Genomic DNA, 17,024 nt, shown 5'->3' on the forward strand with positions numbered 1-17,024 from the left:
TTTTGTGTTTGGATGATAGAGGCTTAACATCCAGCGGGGTCTGGGTGTGTCTGGGGAACGCTACCGTCATTGCTGGTGGGTACGACTGTATTTATAAAACGATTATTAGACTATGAAATATGCCAACTCTGATATGTTCATATAGCCTACTCAAAACAGACAGGGCAACCTAACGCAGACAAGTTAGCTTACCGTTTTTAAGTGATATTCCATGTTTGTAGTCGAGCTGCAATATGCAAACTGTTGCTTGCAAACTTTGCATTCAACTTTTTTCTGTTATCTATTTTTGTAAAATGCTGCCACACTGCCGATGTCTTCGACATGGTAGAGGAGCACTGACTGTAAATTAAACACTCACAATTAAATAAATATTCAGCAAACCACCAAAACAAGGCTTTCTAGTTCTTTCTTCAATCTGTTCCCAGTGGGTTGGGCTAATCCACAAAAGTGAAAACAAGGGGGGTGTTCTGAAGACAGACTGTTACCTGTGAAACAGGGATGCTCTGAAAACACCCCCATTAGCAATTAGTGCTTTCCACCCATGGACCGTAACGGTCTATGCTTCCACCTGATAAAATTAACACGGCAAAAAAATCGACCAATCAGAATTTTGGTCGAGCCAGAACGTATCACCCAATGAATCAACCAGTCGACTGGGAGATTACAGCTCTAATAGTAAATATGAATGAATGAATGAATGAGGAGTCTCCACTGCTTCAATGTCAATTCTTTGCTGTGTATTCCACAAATTTTCCAGAGACACCTTTACAGTGTTGCACTGTGCAGTTACAGGACTAGTAGAGTTTCCTTTCTCCTGGGCCCTCTATCCACACCTTTACTGTTTGGAGCAGTACTGTGATCGTCATGTTAGCCTTTTTTTCACTGCACTAGACACAGAGGATACATTAGCATCAGTACTGCCATGGTCTGCATGTGTCTTAATTTTACTTTGCTCACAGACTGACTGGTGATGCCTGCAACCACACAAGTCACACAAAGCACCTTTAACTCTGCAGAATTTTGCTATGCGTTTTGAGGCTAGGCATCCATAACATCTTCTGAACCTTTTCAGTTTCTCTTTGCGTGCAGACAGACTTTTGGAAAGTGTTCTGGTTTATGGTTATCACTGTCACAGTATATACAGTTCTGAGGGGCATTACTGGGGGTGTGCAGTGCAGTGGCTGAGGGCACACTCCATTTTTTAGGTTTGTTTTCCCTGAAAGACTTAGGCTTAGCACTCGATCTGTTATCTGGTGGAATGTCCCTTTGTGTGTTACCTGGACTTGAAAGCTGAAGTGCTCTCTCTCTGCTTTGGACCTCGATTTGCAGGAATTTGATGAGCTCAAGAACCCTCCATTCATCATTGAGGTCTGACTTGCGTGTGTAAGCCAGTGCTATGTCTCCTCAGACTTTAACGTATCCCATAAAATAAAACTATTGGGAGAGGAGGCACAGTTTGTTTCATAGAACAACTTAATCTGATCCCTTATGAATGTGCAGAAATCAGCTTTCTGGAGGACAGTGGGATCAAGGCGCCACCTTAGGGTGTTTTTGGCTTATATGGGAACAAAATGGACAAGGTCAAATGTGAGTGATCAGATAACGTTTTAGATAAATATTCAGCATCTAATGCTCTATGAAATAGCTGAGACGACAATAAGAACAAATCAATTCTAGTGTGGGATTTATGAGGGCATGAGTAAAAGGAGTAATCCAGAGTCTGAGGGAGCATCTGCCTCCAAATGTCTATTAAATTGAGTTCTGTCATATATGTTTGAGTGGTCTTTGACTGCTTTTGACCTGGAAATGGTCTTACTCGATTTGTCCAGAGTAGGAACTAAACAGAAATTGAAATCACCTCTTTTAAGTATGTTTTACTGCCCCCTGCAACTTATAGAAACATATCTTGCACAAACAACTCATCATCATAATTAGGGGCATATCAATTTAAGAGTGACCATTGTTCTGAGAATATTTTACAATTACTAAAGACATAACATCCTGAGGGATCAATGACCGTATTGAGTATTTCCAGAGGTGTACTTTTATTTATTAAAATGGCCATGACGACACTATCTGCCCTACCCATTCTCACTTTAATTTGTCATGTTCCTGCAAAGTGAAGTGAGTTTCTTGTAGGAAAGCGATTTTTACATGTAACTTTTTAAGGTATGTCAAGACCCTTTTTCTTTTAATCGGCCCATTCAATCCATTAACATTACAGCTGACAAATTTCATTACGCTGTCCATAAAGATTCTGTTTTGTTCTCAAACTTTCCCTGACCTTTCATAACATTACAATAAATAAAATAATTGAAATATAGTGTGTAACATATGTGTGGAGCACCCAAACAAACAGGAAAAGAAAAATACCCCCAAAACAGCATATAGAACCCCACAGTGCCAGCCCCCAAACATCTGGAAAGTTTTTGTATTTGTGAACAACAAATCTAACCCAAATCTAAGGACTCTCTCAGATAAGTTGTTTACTCCTCTGTTTAGTTTTCCCATGAGTAGTCTTTCCCAAACGCTGCCATCCTTCTAGTGTTTTAAATACTTTCCTTTTCCTATCTGGGACTGTTATCCCTAAAGTAGCAGGATAGAGTAAAGCTAACTGGATATCCCTGGATCTCAGTTCCTTCTTCACCCGGTCCTATTCTTTTCTCAGGTCAGGCAAAAACATCACTTGTGTATTCTTGTACATAATGGGACTTTTGTTTTAGCATATGCTTATTTTTTTAGAGTAAGTGCTGTAGTATAACTAGCAGATGACAAGTTAAAATTGAGGTAAGATTTTTAACACTACCTTATTTAATCATTAAGTTGATAGCCTACATATTTTTGTTTCATCTCTTTTCTGAGTTGTAGCTTTCAGATGGTCCCTATAAGCTCTTTAACTGCCGCCTCAACACAGGAACTAAACAAAGCTGAATTAGCACAGCTTTCATGCATTTCTTTCACATCTACAGCAGTCAGATTCATTGTGTTCCCTCGGAAAGAATCACTTCACATGGCTAGGCATTTTAATGACATTTTGAACATGTTAAGAGGCTAAAAACATGTTTAAAACTTGCCCTGTTTAAGCCTGTTGGGTGCTAACTCTAGCAGGAGGATAACACGTGTAGAAAGCACCGATTGTTTTTTTTCTCTACTGACAGCCTACAAATTTACAAACAGAGCTACGTGTTAGAATTGACGGGAATTCTCCTTTAAAAAGGGAAAGCCCCCAAACCAGTGTAGCTCATACCATCCGTTAGCCTGATGAATGTGGACAGTAAAATCTTTTCAAATATTTGAGAGAAAAGACTTGAGAACTACTTGCCACTCTTAATCGGATCTGACCAAACAGGCTTTATTAAAAACAGGAAATACTAATCAGGCACAAGGTCTTGTTATCTCACTTGACGCCGAAAAGGCATTTGATCGCGTGGAGTAGCCTTTTTGTTTGCCATCATGGAAAGATTTGAACTGTGGGAGGGGTTTATTGAACTCATTAAGCTGGTATATTTTTCACCCAGAGCGAGTGTACTTGTAAATGGTATAAAATCATTGGAGTTTAAGTTAGGGAGGTCCATTTGGCAAGGGGACCCTTTGTTCCCGTTTATTTTTGCCAGTGAACTGCAGGCATAGGCTATTAGAAGCCATTACAGCATAGTGGGTTTCCATGTCAAATCCACATCTTATAAGATATATGATATGCAATAAGGGCAACCGGCCCGATTGGTTCATTTACATTTTATTATACTTAAACAGTTGCACATTTTGTTTTTCCTATCTTGTAAATGTTTAAATATTTGTTCTTATATTTTATTCTTATATTTTGTTATTATTATTATTTCATGTATATTGTATGTATGTATATTTTGTGTGCTGCTGTAACACTGTAATTTCCCATTTTTTAGGGATCAATAAATATCTATCTATCTATCTATCTATCTATCTATCTATCTATTGCATTGTATGCGGATGATATTATTCTTTTTCTCACCAGTCCGGATGAGTCCATACCAGCTCTAATGTCTGTTATTCGGACCTTTAATTTTCTTTTAATATCTGGCTGGACATACATAGGTTTGTAGGCCGAAAGGGTGCCTTTTCCTATTTGACTCCACTTATGGGTAACAGGGACTTCCTACCTGGTGTTGATAATATTGTATTCTGCTCTTGGCGGGAAAGAGGAGTGAGAGTGGTTGGAGATTTGTTTGATGATAGTAATGTCCTCATGTCTTTTCCACAAGTACAAAACAGATTTGGACTTCCACAAAAAGACTTTTTGCCCATCTTCAAGTCCATCACTTCAGCAACACAAGTTTCAAGCAAACTCAAACAGAAACACCAAAGGGACCAATTGACAAGTTCATAATTAATTTTACATTGAATAAAACGTCTTATCACATACTTTTATATTAGCCTTCAAAGTTGTAACGAACACAATGTTTATGGGCTTGTGAAGCGATGGGAAAAGGACCTCTAAATCAAGCAATCAAGTCTGCTAAAAAACAACACCGGGACAAGATATAGTTCTGAAGGGGACTCTAGGCGCGTCTGGCAAGGCCTACATGTGGTTACTGGCTACAAGGCCAAACCTAGTGGCGTCACAACAACCTCTGCTTCCTTCCCAGATGACTTGAATGCTTTCTATGCTCGTTTTGAAGGCACGGATGAGCTACTGGCGCCTCAAGTTGGGGATGTGCATGTCAAAGTACCTTCGATTGGGAATATAAACTCAGACACATCATCTCCATTTGGTAATCTGTTTAGTAGGCCAGCATATCAGGTCTCAGTCACTGACACATGTAAAGTTTTTAAATCTGTGAAAATAGGGAAGGCTGCTGGGCCGGATGGTATTACTCCACGAGTTTTAAAGACATGATATAGCCAACTTGCCTCTGTTTTTACTGACATTTTTAACTGGTCACTCTCTCTTTGTGTAGTTCAAATGTTTTTAAATCTATTATAGTTCCTGTGCCTAAAACGAGTGCCACTTGTATGAATGATTAGACCCATAGCATTGACTCTGTGATTATGAAGTTTTTTGAACAACTGTGAAAACATATATCAACAACAGCATACCTGTCTCTATTGATCCATTACAATTTGCATATAGATCAAATAGGGCTGTGGATGATGCTGTATCCTTGCATTACACCCTGTGTGTCAACGTCTAGAGGGCAGGGATAAATTGTCAGGATGCTTTTTGTTGATTATGTAGTGCTTTTAACACCATCAGCCCCTCTATTTTAAACTTCAGCTGTTAGACCTGGGCCTCTGCAATTCCATCTGCAAGTGGATACAGGATTTTAACAGGTCGCCCCCAGATAGTTAGAGTTGGCACTACATACTCAGGCTGTATAGTCTAAACACAGGAGCCCCCCCAGGCTGCTGTCTCAGTCCCTTATTATAGTCTGTCAACATATGACTGTAGGGCAAACATCCCACTAATAGTATTGTGAAATTGGCAGACACACTACTTGATAGGACTCATTGACAGCAATAATGAAACTGCCTACGGATGAGGTGTGTATTTGATCAAGTGGTGCCGTAAAAATAATTTGTCCCTTAATGTGAGAAAACTAAGGAGGTCATCATAGATTTTAGAAGAACAAATTCACACATACACCGGTCTACATAACAACTCTCCTGTTGAAATTGTCACACGTTTAAATTCTTAGGCATCCATATTTCAGACTCCCTCACATGGTCGTTTCATCAGATTGGCCATAAGAAGGCACATCAGAGGCTATATTTTTTAGGTGTCTTAAGAAATATGTATGTCTCTTAATATTCTAAAGGAATTCTACCGTTGTCCAATTGAGGTATATTGACGGTAACATTGTAGTGTGTTTTTGGTAGGACTACTTCACATGATCGTAATCTTCTGACAAAGGTGGTCTACTGCGTCTAAAATCATCGGCGTTCCACTTGACCCATTGCAACATATTTACTGGAAACGTAGTACTAAGAAGGCACGTTATATTATGCAGGATTCTAGTCATCCTGCACACAACCTCTTCTCCCACCTTCCATCAGGGACGGTTGCAGAGTATCCCAACGCGCACATCACGTTTTAGGATAGTTTTTATCCTCAGGTATCAGGTTGTTAATGATAGCGCAGCAAGGAGGGCTGGGGTCTGTGTTTTAGTCACTTGCCCCTGTTATTTTGGTGGTTAAATGGTTTTATGTTTTTAAAACCATATTTTGTTATTGATTGTTACTGTTGACTGGTCTGTGAAAGAGTGCAATAGGCCATACTGTATTCATTGCTGTGCTGTGGTACTTGTACTAAAGTGCATATGACAATAAATTTTGAACTTTGAACTTTAAAGGGTATATGATAAAGTTGCTTGGCTGGGGTGTATTCGGACCACTCACTCTTTATTTCTCAGCAATAAATTTAAAGAAATACAATATATTTCATAGGCAGCACAGGACACATCATGTTATGAACAAAATTTACTCTAATAGATCACCATTTGCCTTAAATGTAAGATAACAAGTGGGACATATACACTGCTTCTGGAGCTGTCCAAGAATATCAAAGTTCTGGTCATGTATATCTAAGGAAGTGACGGCAATATTTGAACACAGCATAGGTAAAGATCCGGGCCAGTTTCTATTGGGGCTGCCATCTTTGATTAGAGTTATGGATGTGAAAAGATCAAAATTATTCAATAAACTCTTATTTTTGACCAGAAAATGTATATTATTTACTTGGATTAGTGAGAATCCTCCCATTGTAACTCGTGGTACAAAGACATTTTTTGAGTTTTTCCTATGGAAAGAGTAAGTGCCAAATTAAAAGGAAATTATTAAATTTTTAAGGACACGCGGCAGCCTCTAATGGGCGATGTGAAATATTTTAAACATCATATCCATACTGGTAAATATTATTACAGCAGAGCTGAGCTATGTTTACCTGGACAACAGTAATGCTGAGTCGCCCTACAGTGCCTATTGAGCCTCCAAACTGCAGCTGCCTGGCTGCCTGGGCATCCAGCTGGACCTGCTGCTGCTGCTGGGTGGGAGTGATCCTAAGGAAGTCCTGGGGAAGCTCCCCAATATACACCTGAATATATATACAAACAGGGATTCAGACGGACATGCTATGCAAAAACAAAACACACACACAAACTTTATATACCTAACTAAATGCAAATATTTACTAGGGGTGGGAATCACCAGAATCCTCATGATACGATATAACAATACTCATGTCACAATACAAAATTATTATGATTTTAAACATACTGGAATATTCTGCGATATAATGCAATTTATTACCTTTTTTCCAACTTTACATTTATCCAAATTTCAAATTATGTCCCCAAAAGAAAGCTTTGTCAACATGTCAAAAAAAACATTTATCTGTTTGTACTAAACACTTCAGTTTTGTTGCTGCAAAATGGGATTGTCAATCAGACATAGTGACTAACACATAATAAAATAATTATACTTTATGTATTGATACAATGAAAAATATTGTGATACTATGCTGTATCGATGCTGTATTCCCCAATCCTAATATTTACCTCCACTAAGGAGATGTTTTTGGCTTGGTTGGTTTATTTGTCTGTCAGCAGGCCAAGGGAAAAACTACTAGACCCATTTTCATGAAACTTGGGTGCAGCATGGGCAAAAGACCCATTAATGTTTGCAGCGGATCCAAAACTTTTATTTAAACTGTGATGAAACTACAGATTAATTTAGTTGAGGTAATCCAAAAGACCCACAACTGACAACCCATGTGCCAACAGGTGAGGACACTGACATCTTGCCAAGAGTCAGGGAGAGACAGAGATAAGTAGTAATGATTTACATTTACTACGTTAGCCTAACATGTACTAAGTAATTGTACTTGAAGAAATTTTAATGCTGCATAATTTTAACTCTTACCTATTTAGATTTTTTGAGAAAAAACTTTTCTGTTTTATTAATTGTTTTATTCAAGTTCTGATGGCACTCTGTTATCCTAATGCAGAAGAAGGGTTTAGCTACATCGGGATATTCATGCTGGTCTGAGGTCAGTACATCAGAGAACCGTGCTGCTGATAGCAGAAAGCAGTAGGTGTGTCTGTTACGTGTTAAGGCCCTAGCACACCAAGCAGACAGCAAAGAACTTGCTAGTGGCTACGAAGACCTACTCTGGCGTCCCTTCACATCGCCTATGTCTTTGCTAAAAAGTTGCACTTGAACACAACGCAAAGACTTCCCACCACCTAGCTAGTCCTAAAATTACTAACAGGCAACGGTATTAGCAGTGGTAACTTTTAGAACAAGGTTAGCAACTGTTGTTGTCTTTACAGCCAGCACTGAATCAGAGCGGTGTATTGACGTTTAACCCAGAGACTGTTATGCTAATGTTTTAGCTAAACCTAAGCTACCATTATGGCTTGTTATAATACCGCTAACGTTAGGTGATAGCGTCTCTAGGTCGCTATACAGACTGAAGGTAAATTAACTGTCAGACATGTTGATAAACTGCAGTTTAACAACGCAGAGCCCACTGTGTAACGTTACCTGTCCCCGCTGAGTGCTAATGGTGGTCGCCATGTTGTGTCTTAGCGTTGACTGTCACAAGTCCTCTTTAATCAAAGACGCGTTCTTAACAAATCAAATGTTTAGTTTGACCGCTGCTCGGATGAATTTATAATAAAAAACAACAACAGGCTGGTTCGAGATGAACTGCGCCTCGCCTGTAAAGTGGACGAGAGCAGGCGGCAGCAGCCGGGGGCGGTGACAAAAATCCGCTGTCAAGTCAGTCGGGCAGTCCATAGACAGTTAAAGAAATTGACCAAAAGATCCCGTTGTTCTGGACGGCGACCAGTGAAGGAAAACAGAAGCTCTTTTCGGGTGATAGCTGTGCGTTACTGCGCAGCCTCCAACTGAGCTTGACGACGTAGTTGTGACGTAGCAACGTGTCTGAAAGTTGCAAGTCTATGGCAAGCCATTTTAACATTTAAAAGCTAGACTGGATATGTGTTGCAGATATCTTTAATTCAGTTTAGTTAGTCAAAAAGAACATTTCGGATATCCGCTAATACATTCTTCTTATCCACAATTGTAATTTCAGATATCCACAAAGACATTCTCCCTTGGACAAGTTACATCACGTTTGCCATTCATTTGTATGTGGTTTATCATTCCAGATATCTACAATTCAGTGCGGGATATCCACTGATGTGAATTACGGATATGCGACAACGGAATGTAGATATCTGTAATTCCAGTTTGAGTATATACAATTGGATACTGATCTAGATAACCAGCTAAGTATCAAGTATAATTTCAATCATCAAGTTATATCTATATGGTCCTTTTCAGATATCTAATTAAGTTTTGACTAGGAGAAATGACGCCGGTGGTGTTATTATCTGTAACTGGAATTATGACTAGTCAAAATGACGTTGTAGATATCTCAAACTGGAATTAGGGATATTTGTAATTTAATAGTAGATATCTATTATCAAGATATAAATATCTTGAAATAAATTTTAATTATTAGAGATATCTGAAATTTGGAGATATCTTTAACTTTCATTCTGCCTAGTCAAAATGTAATTACAGATATCTTGAATTAGAGTTTTGACTAGGCAAAATGACGTTGCAGATATCTGTATGCAAATTGGGCCCACAGGCTATGGCAAGCCCTTTAACATTTATAATATGGCAAGCCCTTTTAACAGTTAAAAGCTAAGTTTGACTATCCGGAATTACCATTATAGATACCATACGTCTTTATGACTAGTCGTAATTACATTTTGGATAGTACTTTTAAATATTGCAAGCCCTTTTAACATTTAAAACATTAACAGGTGCAAGCTATATGATTGGATTGAATAATGCGCTCTGCTCCCGCCTTGGCCCCAATAAAAATTATTTGACAAATAACAAGTTTTTCTACAACACAAAGGTTTATTTCAACTGACAGTCATATTGGACTGTCCACACATAAATATATATACTAAGGACCATGTCTACAGAACAGGACGTGTTCTACTGGTTGGACAGTATAAATATAACATAAAGTTATAATATAAATAACTAAGGACCATGTCTACAGAACAGGACGTTCTACTGGTTGACAGTATAAATATATAATAAAGTTATAATATAATAACTAAGGACCATGTACAGAACAGGACATGTTCTACTGTTGTACAGTATAAATGCAAAGTTACTGGACAGCTCCACAAATAAACTATATATTGCATATCGCGACTTTCGATATTTCGATAATGACCAGTTGTCCTCAGCTTTTATTACTAAGTATGTGACAGATCCACCTCTTTATGTTGTGTTGACTTTACTCAGCACATTGCTATTGAAAAGGCTATATAATATATATATACATATCTATATCTATCTATCTATATATATATATATATATAAAAGAGTACATCAAGTCTTATCAAACAATCCCAACTAAAACCAGTGACAATCCAATGTAATAACACATAAGCATACATTACTGCTGCTTTAGGACCCCCAGAATAATGTAGGTCATACTCACTTATAACGATGTGCTGTGTACGATATTCCGTTCACCCCTTACAAAGCACGCGTACCATTATTTATTTAAAGTACAGTAGGCTATGAAATGAAAGTGGCAGTTTTTGATTAAACTGCACATTTACTTGGTTGAATCTCCCTTTAAAACTCGCAAAACTTAACTCATGTAGCAATTTTCAAAACACAGATACAAATGCTTTACGAACCCGAGTTAAAGAGATAAGATTAAAAAATACCGCCGATCTGAGCAGGAATATGCTGCACAGTGCTCTGGCATTTGCATTTCTGCTGCTAAGTAACGAGTTATGACAGGTCCGATGGCGCTGGATTTCTCGCGCTCAGCCTACCAATGCGGCGTCTACTCTTATTATGTCTATGTTTCCCTAATATAAGGTGACCAGATTTCTCAGACAAATCAGGGGACATTTTCAGCTCAGAAGCGTATTTACCTCCAAAACAAGTAGTGTTTTTATTTTGTAAAACTTAAAACGGGGACACTAACCTAGAGCTGTTCTTATTGTCCAGCTTGTATTTACGTTACTAAAAGTTCTTGTTTAGCTGCTAACAACTCAGATTAATTTCCAAGTGTCTGACAACATTATGGGAAGGATTTCTAAGGAGGTCGACCTTTCGTTAAAGATTAGATCCTTTTTAAACATAAAAGTCCGCGAAATTGCGTTCGCTAAACGCCAGACTCCATTGTAAAAATCATTGATTTTAGCATCGTAACCGGCTTCTAAAACATCTCTGAGCAGCGCGGGCTCTGGCTGCCTGGACCCGCGTGTGTTGGTGGGCGATGTTGGCTACATTTTGTCAGTTTTTTCTTTCTTTCATTCCAATTTCGGGTCTTTCAGTCACAGTGAAAACCGGGGCATTTCGGGGACAGATCCAGCCGGGGACAAGGTAGCCAAATCGGGGACTGTCCCCGGAAATCGGGACTGTCCCCGGAAACCGGGGACGTCTGGTCACCTATCCTAATACAGCCATGGGCGTGACAAAGCTACAGGTTTTGAGATCTTGACGTCATCTTTTGGCTTGTTGGGATTCTCCGTTTTCAGCGGCAGTTTCAAAATGTGAGATATTCAGAGGAAAGGCATGTCAATGGGATTTGAGCTTCTATGTATGTCCTATTTACTCACTGAACCTGTCGTTATTCACCTATGACAAGGTAAAATCGGTTTTGCATTCTATCACCCTTTAATGTTATCAACAAGAAACCCAACACACATTTCTTTCAGATTATTGGATTGTATTTGTTTTGTAATAGGGACAGACAGGGTTTACATATTTTTCTTATGGTGAATTTAATCCAATAATCTTGTTTTAAATGTACTTAGTATTAACACCTTATTTTTGAAACCGAAGTAGTCACAGGTGTATTGTTCGCTAGTCAAGCTGGGCCGTTGTGTATGTATTTACCATATCTGCTGGTAAAGAGTGCACAACAAAATAATGTCGGCTGATTTGACGACGGAGATCCGAGTGTCGGCTGGCTTGACCGCAATTCCGTTTGGTCAATGTTTTCTTTCTTTCATTCCAATTTTGGGTCTGTCAGTCACAGTGAACCGGGACAGATCCAGCCGGGGACTGTCCCGGAAACAACCGGGATTCGGTCACCTAGCGTAGGTATATGTTGGGATAACAAAAGCACAGGCTATACTTCTAACTAACATGCTAGTTAACGTTGGTAATTAAACCTAAACAGCTGATGTAAATCGAAACTGCCTGTGAGCTTCCCTGACAGACGTGATTTTCACTACGCCGGAGCAAGTTGTGTAATTATGACAAAATGGTTAGCCTTTTTTTATAAAAACGTCTGCTACTGAGCCATACGTGAGCTACAAGTTAATGGAGCCTTTTATACAGTGTCGTGTTTCTTTAGAGATAAACAATGACAAATAGTCTTGAAACGCTTCAGATGTAAAGTTTTCACTGCCAGTGGCGCTAAAATGAATAGCATGATGGATCGATGCCTACATGCAGGTGTGAAGGCTTCGTAGCATTAAATTGGCACCATGGGAGCTACGCTTAGAAGAGAGGAGCTTACACAGATCTAAAGAGTAGACGCGCATCGTCTGTTAGGACATCCTTTCAAAATCCATTTATTTAGGTCACATATATTTCCGATTCCTTTCTTGCTTATGTACAATAATGGATACACTGCAAACTATATACTCCTCATGCTTTGTCAAGGTGGTGGGTCTAAGTTTACCGTAGGACTAGCGTCCTACCGTTTGTTAAATGGTAATATTAGCACTTTTCTAACTAATGGTATAATCCATCCCTCCAGATTTGATTAAAGAATCTCAATAAGGGCTCTGTGGCTCATGGTAGAGCGGTCGCTGCCATCGAAGGTTGGCGTTACCCCTGGCCCTGCAGTCCCATGTCAAAGTGTCCTTGGGCAAGACACTGAACCTCAAGTTGCCCCGCGCATCGGAGTGTGAATGGGTTGAGTGTGTATCTGATGAGCAGGTGGCACCTTGTACGGCAGCCTCTGCCACAGTGTACAAATGTGTGTGATGAATGGTGAATGTTTCCTGTATGATGTAAAAGCGCTTTGAGTAGTCGTTAAGACTAGAAAAGCGCTATATAATACAGCACATTTCAATACCAACCATTCCTAAATTGGAATATATAATTAGTCTTGCCCTGGAGCTTATATCCAGTGCTAGCTGGCTATGCATGAGTTCAGACATTGTAAAATCCACATCCTGATTGACAACCCTTTTCAACTTCACTCCAGAGATGGCAAAAGTACCACTGCCCACACTCAAGTAGAGTACAGATACTTGTGTTAAAATACTCTGGTAAAAGTGAAGTACTGAATTAATGGCAGACTGGTCAGAGACCCCTACATCAGATTTCATTTTCTTGTTGCTTGTCCTTCTCTATAAAGGATAGTTTTTGTTAGTCCTTAACAGTAGGCCTGATGTTTTTATTAGGCATAATAGCTTACTTAGTTTAATAACCTTCTCATTAGTCTCACATCCCTGGACCAATAACGTGGTCTATATATGTATAGTGTAGTTTACATTCATCACACCGGGAACACCACAATGCTTCTAATCTTTTATTTGGTGCTGTCACTTGTCAGAAGAATAAAAAAAATAATATATTGTTTTACACATTGCTCACAGCGTGTTTTGAAGTCATTTACAATACTTCTTGTTTCTACTGTTGTCCCTTTATGATTGTTCATATGAACATTAATTGTATAAAGATATTAGAATTAGACATAGCTATGGAGATTGGTGCATGGTGTAAAATGTGTTTCTGGCGTTGTGAATAAGGGTTTGAAATTAAGCCTAGGTCCTGAGGTACATTTCCCGAGGAACAATATTCCCTCGTGCTCACTTAATGGCATAGTAGGCTAAATAATAAATTTATTTACATGGTAGCGACTCAGACACTTTACAGTAAAACAAGCACATTTATACTACAAAAACAGAAACATGGTTGCGGAACATTCCCTGAAGGTTTGTTTTGGTTTTAGTTTGGTTGTCTGTGTTTAATTGGAAGGTTTTTCTTAACGTTCCGGAACATTTTTTTGGTTACAGCGAAGTTCTCGGAACGTTTCCCCTAACTTCTCTAAAAATTACAACCTTTAGAGAACGTTAGGGGAACGTTCGCTGTACCATAAATGAACTTTTCCCAGAACGTTAAGAAAGATTAGATTCTCTCATACCTTTTAAAAAAAACTAACACCTGTACCATTTGTGTATGTATAAGCAACACACCAACACACACACACACACACACACACACACACACACACACACACACACACACACACACACACCACACACACACACACACACACACACACACACACCACACACACCAAAAGTTTTATTAGGATGGAATAAAGAGCAAACTTGATGGCATTACAAACTTTAATATTCAAACACTGAAAAAATACAAAGATAAGGATGTAGTTCAATGTAGAGCAAGATGCCTAAAGATGGTTTTTGTAAGTGTGTGCAAAATAAGTCACTAAAAATATATTAATAAAAAATTAAAGGGGCTCCATGGTTTCACGTCTCATCCTTCTCAGCTGGCCTATAAGAATGAACAAAAGTTTGACATGTAATACTAAATGAACACATTGACAAAGAATTTTTTTGATGAACTTTTTTATGAACATAACGCAGAGAACTTCAATTACCGTCTGTGTGGGGCAAACTTCAGAACTTGCCCAATCAAATCCTCAGCTTCTGCAGCAGTCAGCGCAGGAAGTTATCTGGCAGCCGCTGAGTAGAAGTCAAATGAAGCAAGTTATAATTCAATTAAAACCTCTTGTCAGCCAAGCTAAGCATAATACTAATGTGACATTAAAATAGCACCTGCCTGTTATAACCCTGCATCCAGCCAGGTCCTGGAACGGCTTTCTTTGTTTTTCTTCCCGCAAGCTGCACGTCTCAGCACATCATTCGTTACTTGCCGCAGCACATGCGGCGGATGGCATCACCTCCAGACAACCACCGATTTGACAGGAAAAGTTGCTGTAAAACATATAGTAACATTAAAACATATGTGCAGAGCTTGTACAATCTCATTTTGAAGAGAAGTCGTTCAGTTAAGATATTAGATTTTATGCAATCATTAGTGTTTGTCTTAGGGCAGGCTTATGGCCACTTAATTTGTCGCACTGTTGCTTGCTCTGTAGGAAACTACTAGAATGTGGGTCCTTTGTAAATTATGGTGTGTCTAGCCCTACTTTATCTGTAAAAGTGTCTGAGATAACGCTTGTTATGATTGATACTAAAATAAAATTGAATGAAATCCATAATAATTCCATATTGTTCCTCCTCTCCTTACGTACATACATACCATACATACATACATACATACTACGTGAGAAACTGAGTCTTACCTCTCATTTTGATCTCCATGTCTGAGCCACCTCCCTCGTGTAGAGTTCTTCTGTTTAAAAACAAAACGTTATGTTACTCTAGGATCCTTGCCATTAAATTGTACCTTGCAAATGCAAAAATCAAAGCAACGTACCTTCACTGGTCCAAGATGAAGTGGCAATCCATGGTAGGATCACCGACTCATCCTGCTCTGGGCAACAGCAGTTTCCTGCAGGCGTTGATACTACATAATAAATAATATATTATTTATATAAGATGAGTTGATAGATTGGCTTCACATGCCATTACAAAATATGAACCTATTCTATTGTATTAGACTTATATATATATATAATATATATATATATATATATATATATTATGGCATCGTTTAGGAAATTATATAATATTTATCCATCTAATATATGGAAATCAGTCTGAATATATGGAATGAAATCGGAATATTTGAATGAAGTCTGAATATATGAATAGTCTGAATAAAGGATGAAAGTCTGAATTATGGAATGAAGTCTGAATATATGGAAGAAAGTCTGAATATATGGAATGAAGTCTGAATATATGGAATGAAAAGTCTGAAATATATGGAATGAAGTCTGAATATATGGAATGAAAAGTCTGAATATATATGATGGAAGTCTGAATATATGGAATGAAAGTCTGATATATGAAGAATGAATAGATGGAATGAAAGTCTGACTATATTGAAGAAGTCTGAATCATTGAATACGTCTGAATATATGGAATAAAGGTCTGAATATAGAAGTGAGTTCTGAATATGGAATGAAGTCTGAATATATGGAATGAAGTCTGATATATGGAATGAAGTCTGAATATATGGAATGAAGTTGAATAGCGTCGAATATATGGAATGTAATTATTGAATGAATCTGAATATATGGAATGAAAGTCTAATATATGGAATGAAGCTGAATATATGGAATGAAAGTTGAATATATGGAATGAGTCGAAATATGGAATGAAGTCTGAATATATTGAATGAAGTTGGAATACTTGACAGAAATGTCACCAAAGGTGAAACCTTTTGAATTCACTGGATTACAAAATGGCATCGGCTGAAATAGTCCAATACTTGTTGAACTGCAGGGTTTTTTTTGCAAAACTGGTCATACTCCAAACGGACACAAACAGTTTGGGTTAGATCGCGTCACCCTTGAGGATCATATTTCCATTATTGCGGCATTCTTAGTGCTTATAAGCAATCCTTTCAACAAACGTTGCCGAAAGAACATTATGCATCATTCTTGAAGGAATTTATGAGTCTCTTTGGGAGATGTCGGCAGAAGTAACACTTCAACTGGAAGCTATGGTGTGGGCACAATTCTGCTCCAGAAGGAAGGCGAGGTAAGTGATATAATGGAAACAAGCATATTTGGATAGAGGTTGATGCAGGCCAAGAATTGCAGCAAAAACTATTAATTAAGGTGTTATGCAGTGGTGGAAAATAACTACATTTAGTTAATACTGTACGTACTACAAAATTGAGGTACTTCACCTGAAAATTAAATTTTCTGCAACTTTATCTTCTGTCTCACTATCTCAGCGGAAAATGTTGTACGTTTTAATGCACTAATTTATCTCACAACTTTGGTTACTTTGCAGATTCAGATTAGTAATACAAAA

At 38.3% G+C, this 17,024-nt stretch overlaps 1 protein-coding gene across 1 annotated transcript in view; it reads right to left on the reverse strand.

The window, feature by feature from the left end:
* Window positions 1-8,788, reverse strand: part of tollip (toll interacting protein) — a 92,426-nt gene extending 83,638 nt beyond the window's left edge. Inside the window, exons 1-2 of the mRNA XM_032537772.1 lie at window positions 8,518-8,788; window positions 6,917-7,066 (exon numbers count right to left, since the gene is read on the reverse strand). Of these exons, the coding sequence (XP_032393663.1) occupies window positions 6,917-7,066; window positions 8,518-8,550 (183 nt within the window). The 5' untranslated portion in view covers window positions 8,551-8,788. The remainder of the gene's footprint in view (window positions 1-6,916; window positions 7,067-8,517) is intronic.
* Between the last annotated feature and the right edge of the window lie 8,236 nt (window positions 8,789-17,024).

Source organism: Etheostoma spectabile, chromosome 15, assembly GCF_008692095.1.
Source record: "Etheostoma spectabile isolate EspeVRDwgs_2016 chromosome 15, UIUC_Espe_1.0, whole genome shotgun sequence".
Classification (NCBI taxonomy): Eukaryota; Metazoa; Chordata; class Actinopteri; order Perciformes; family Percidae; genus Etheostoma; species Etheostoma spectabile.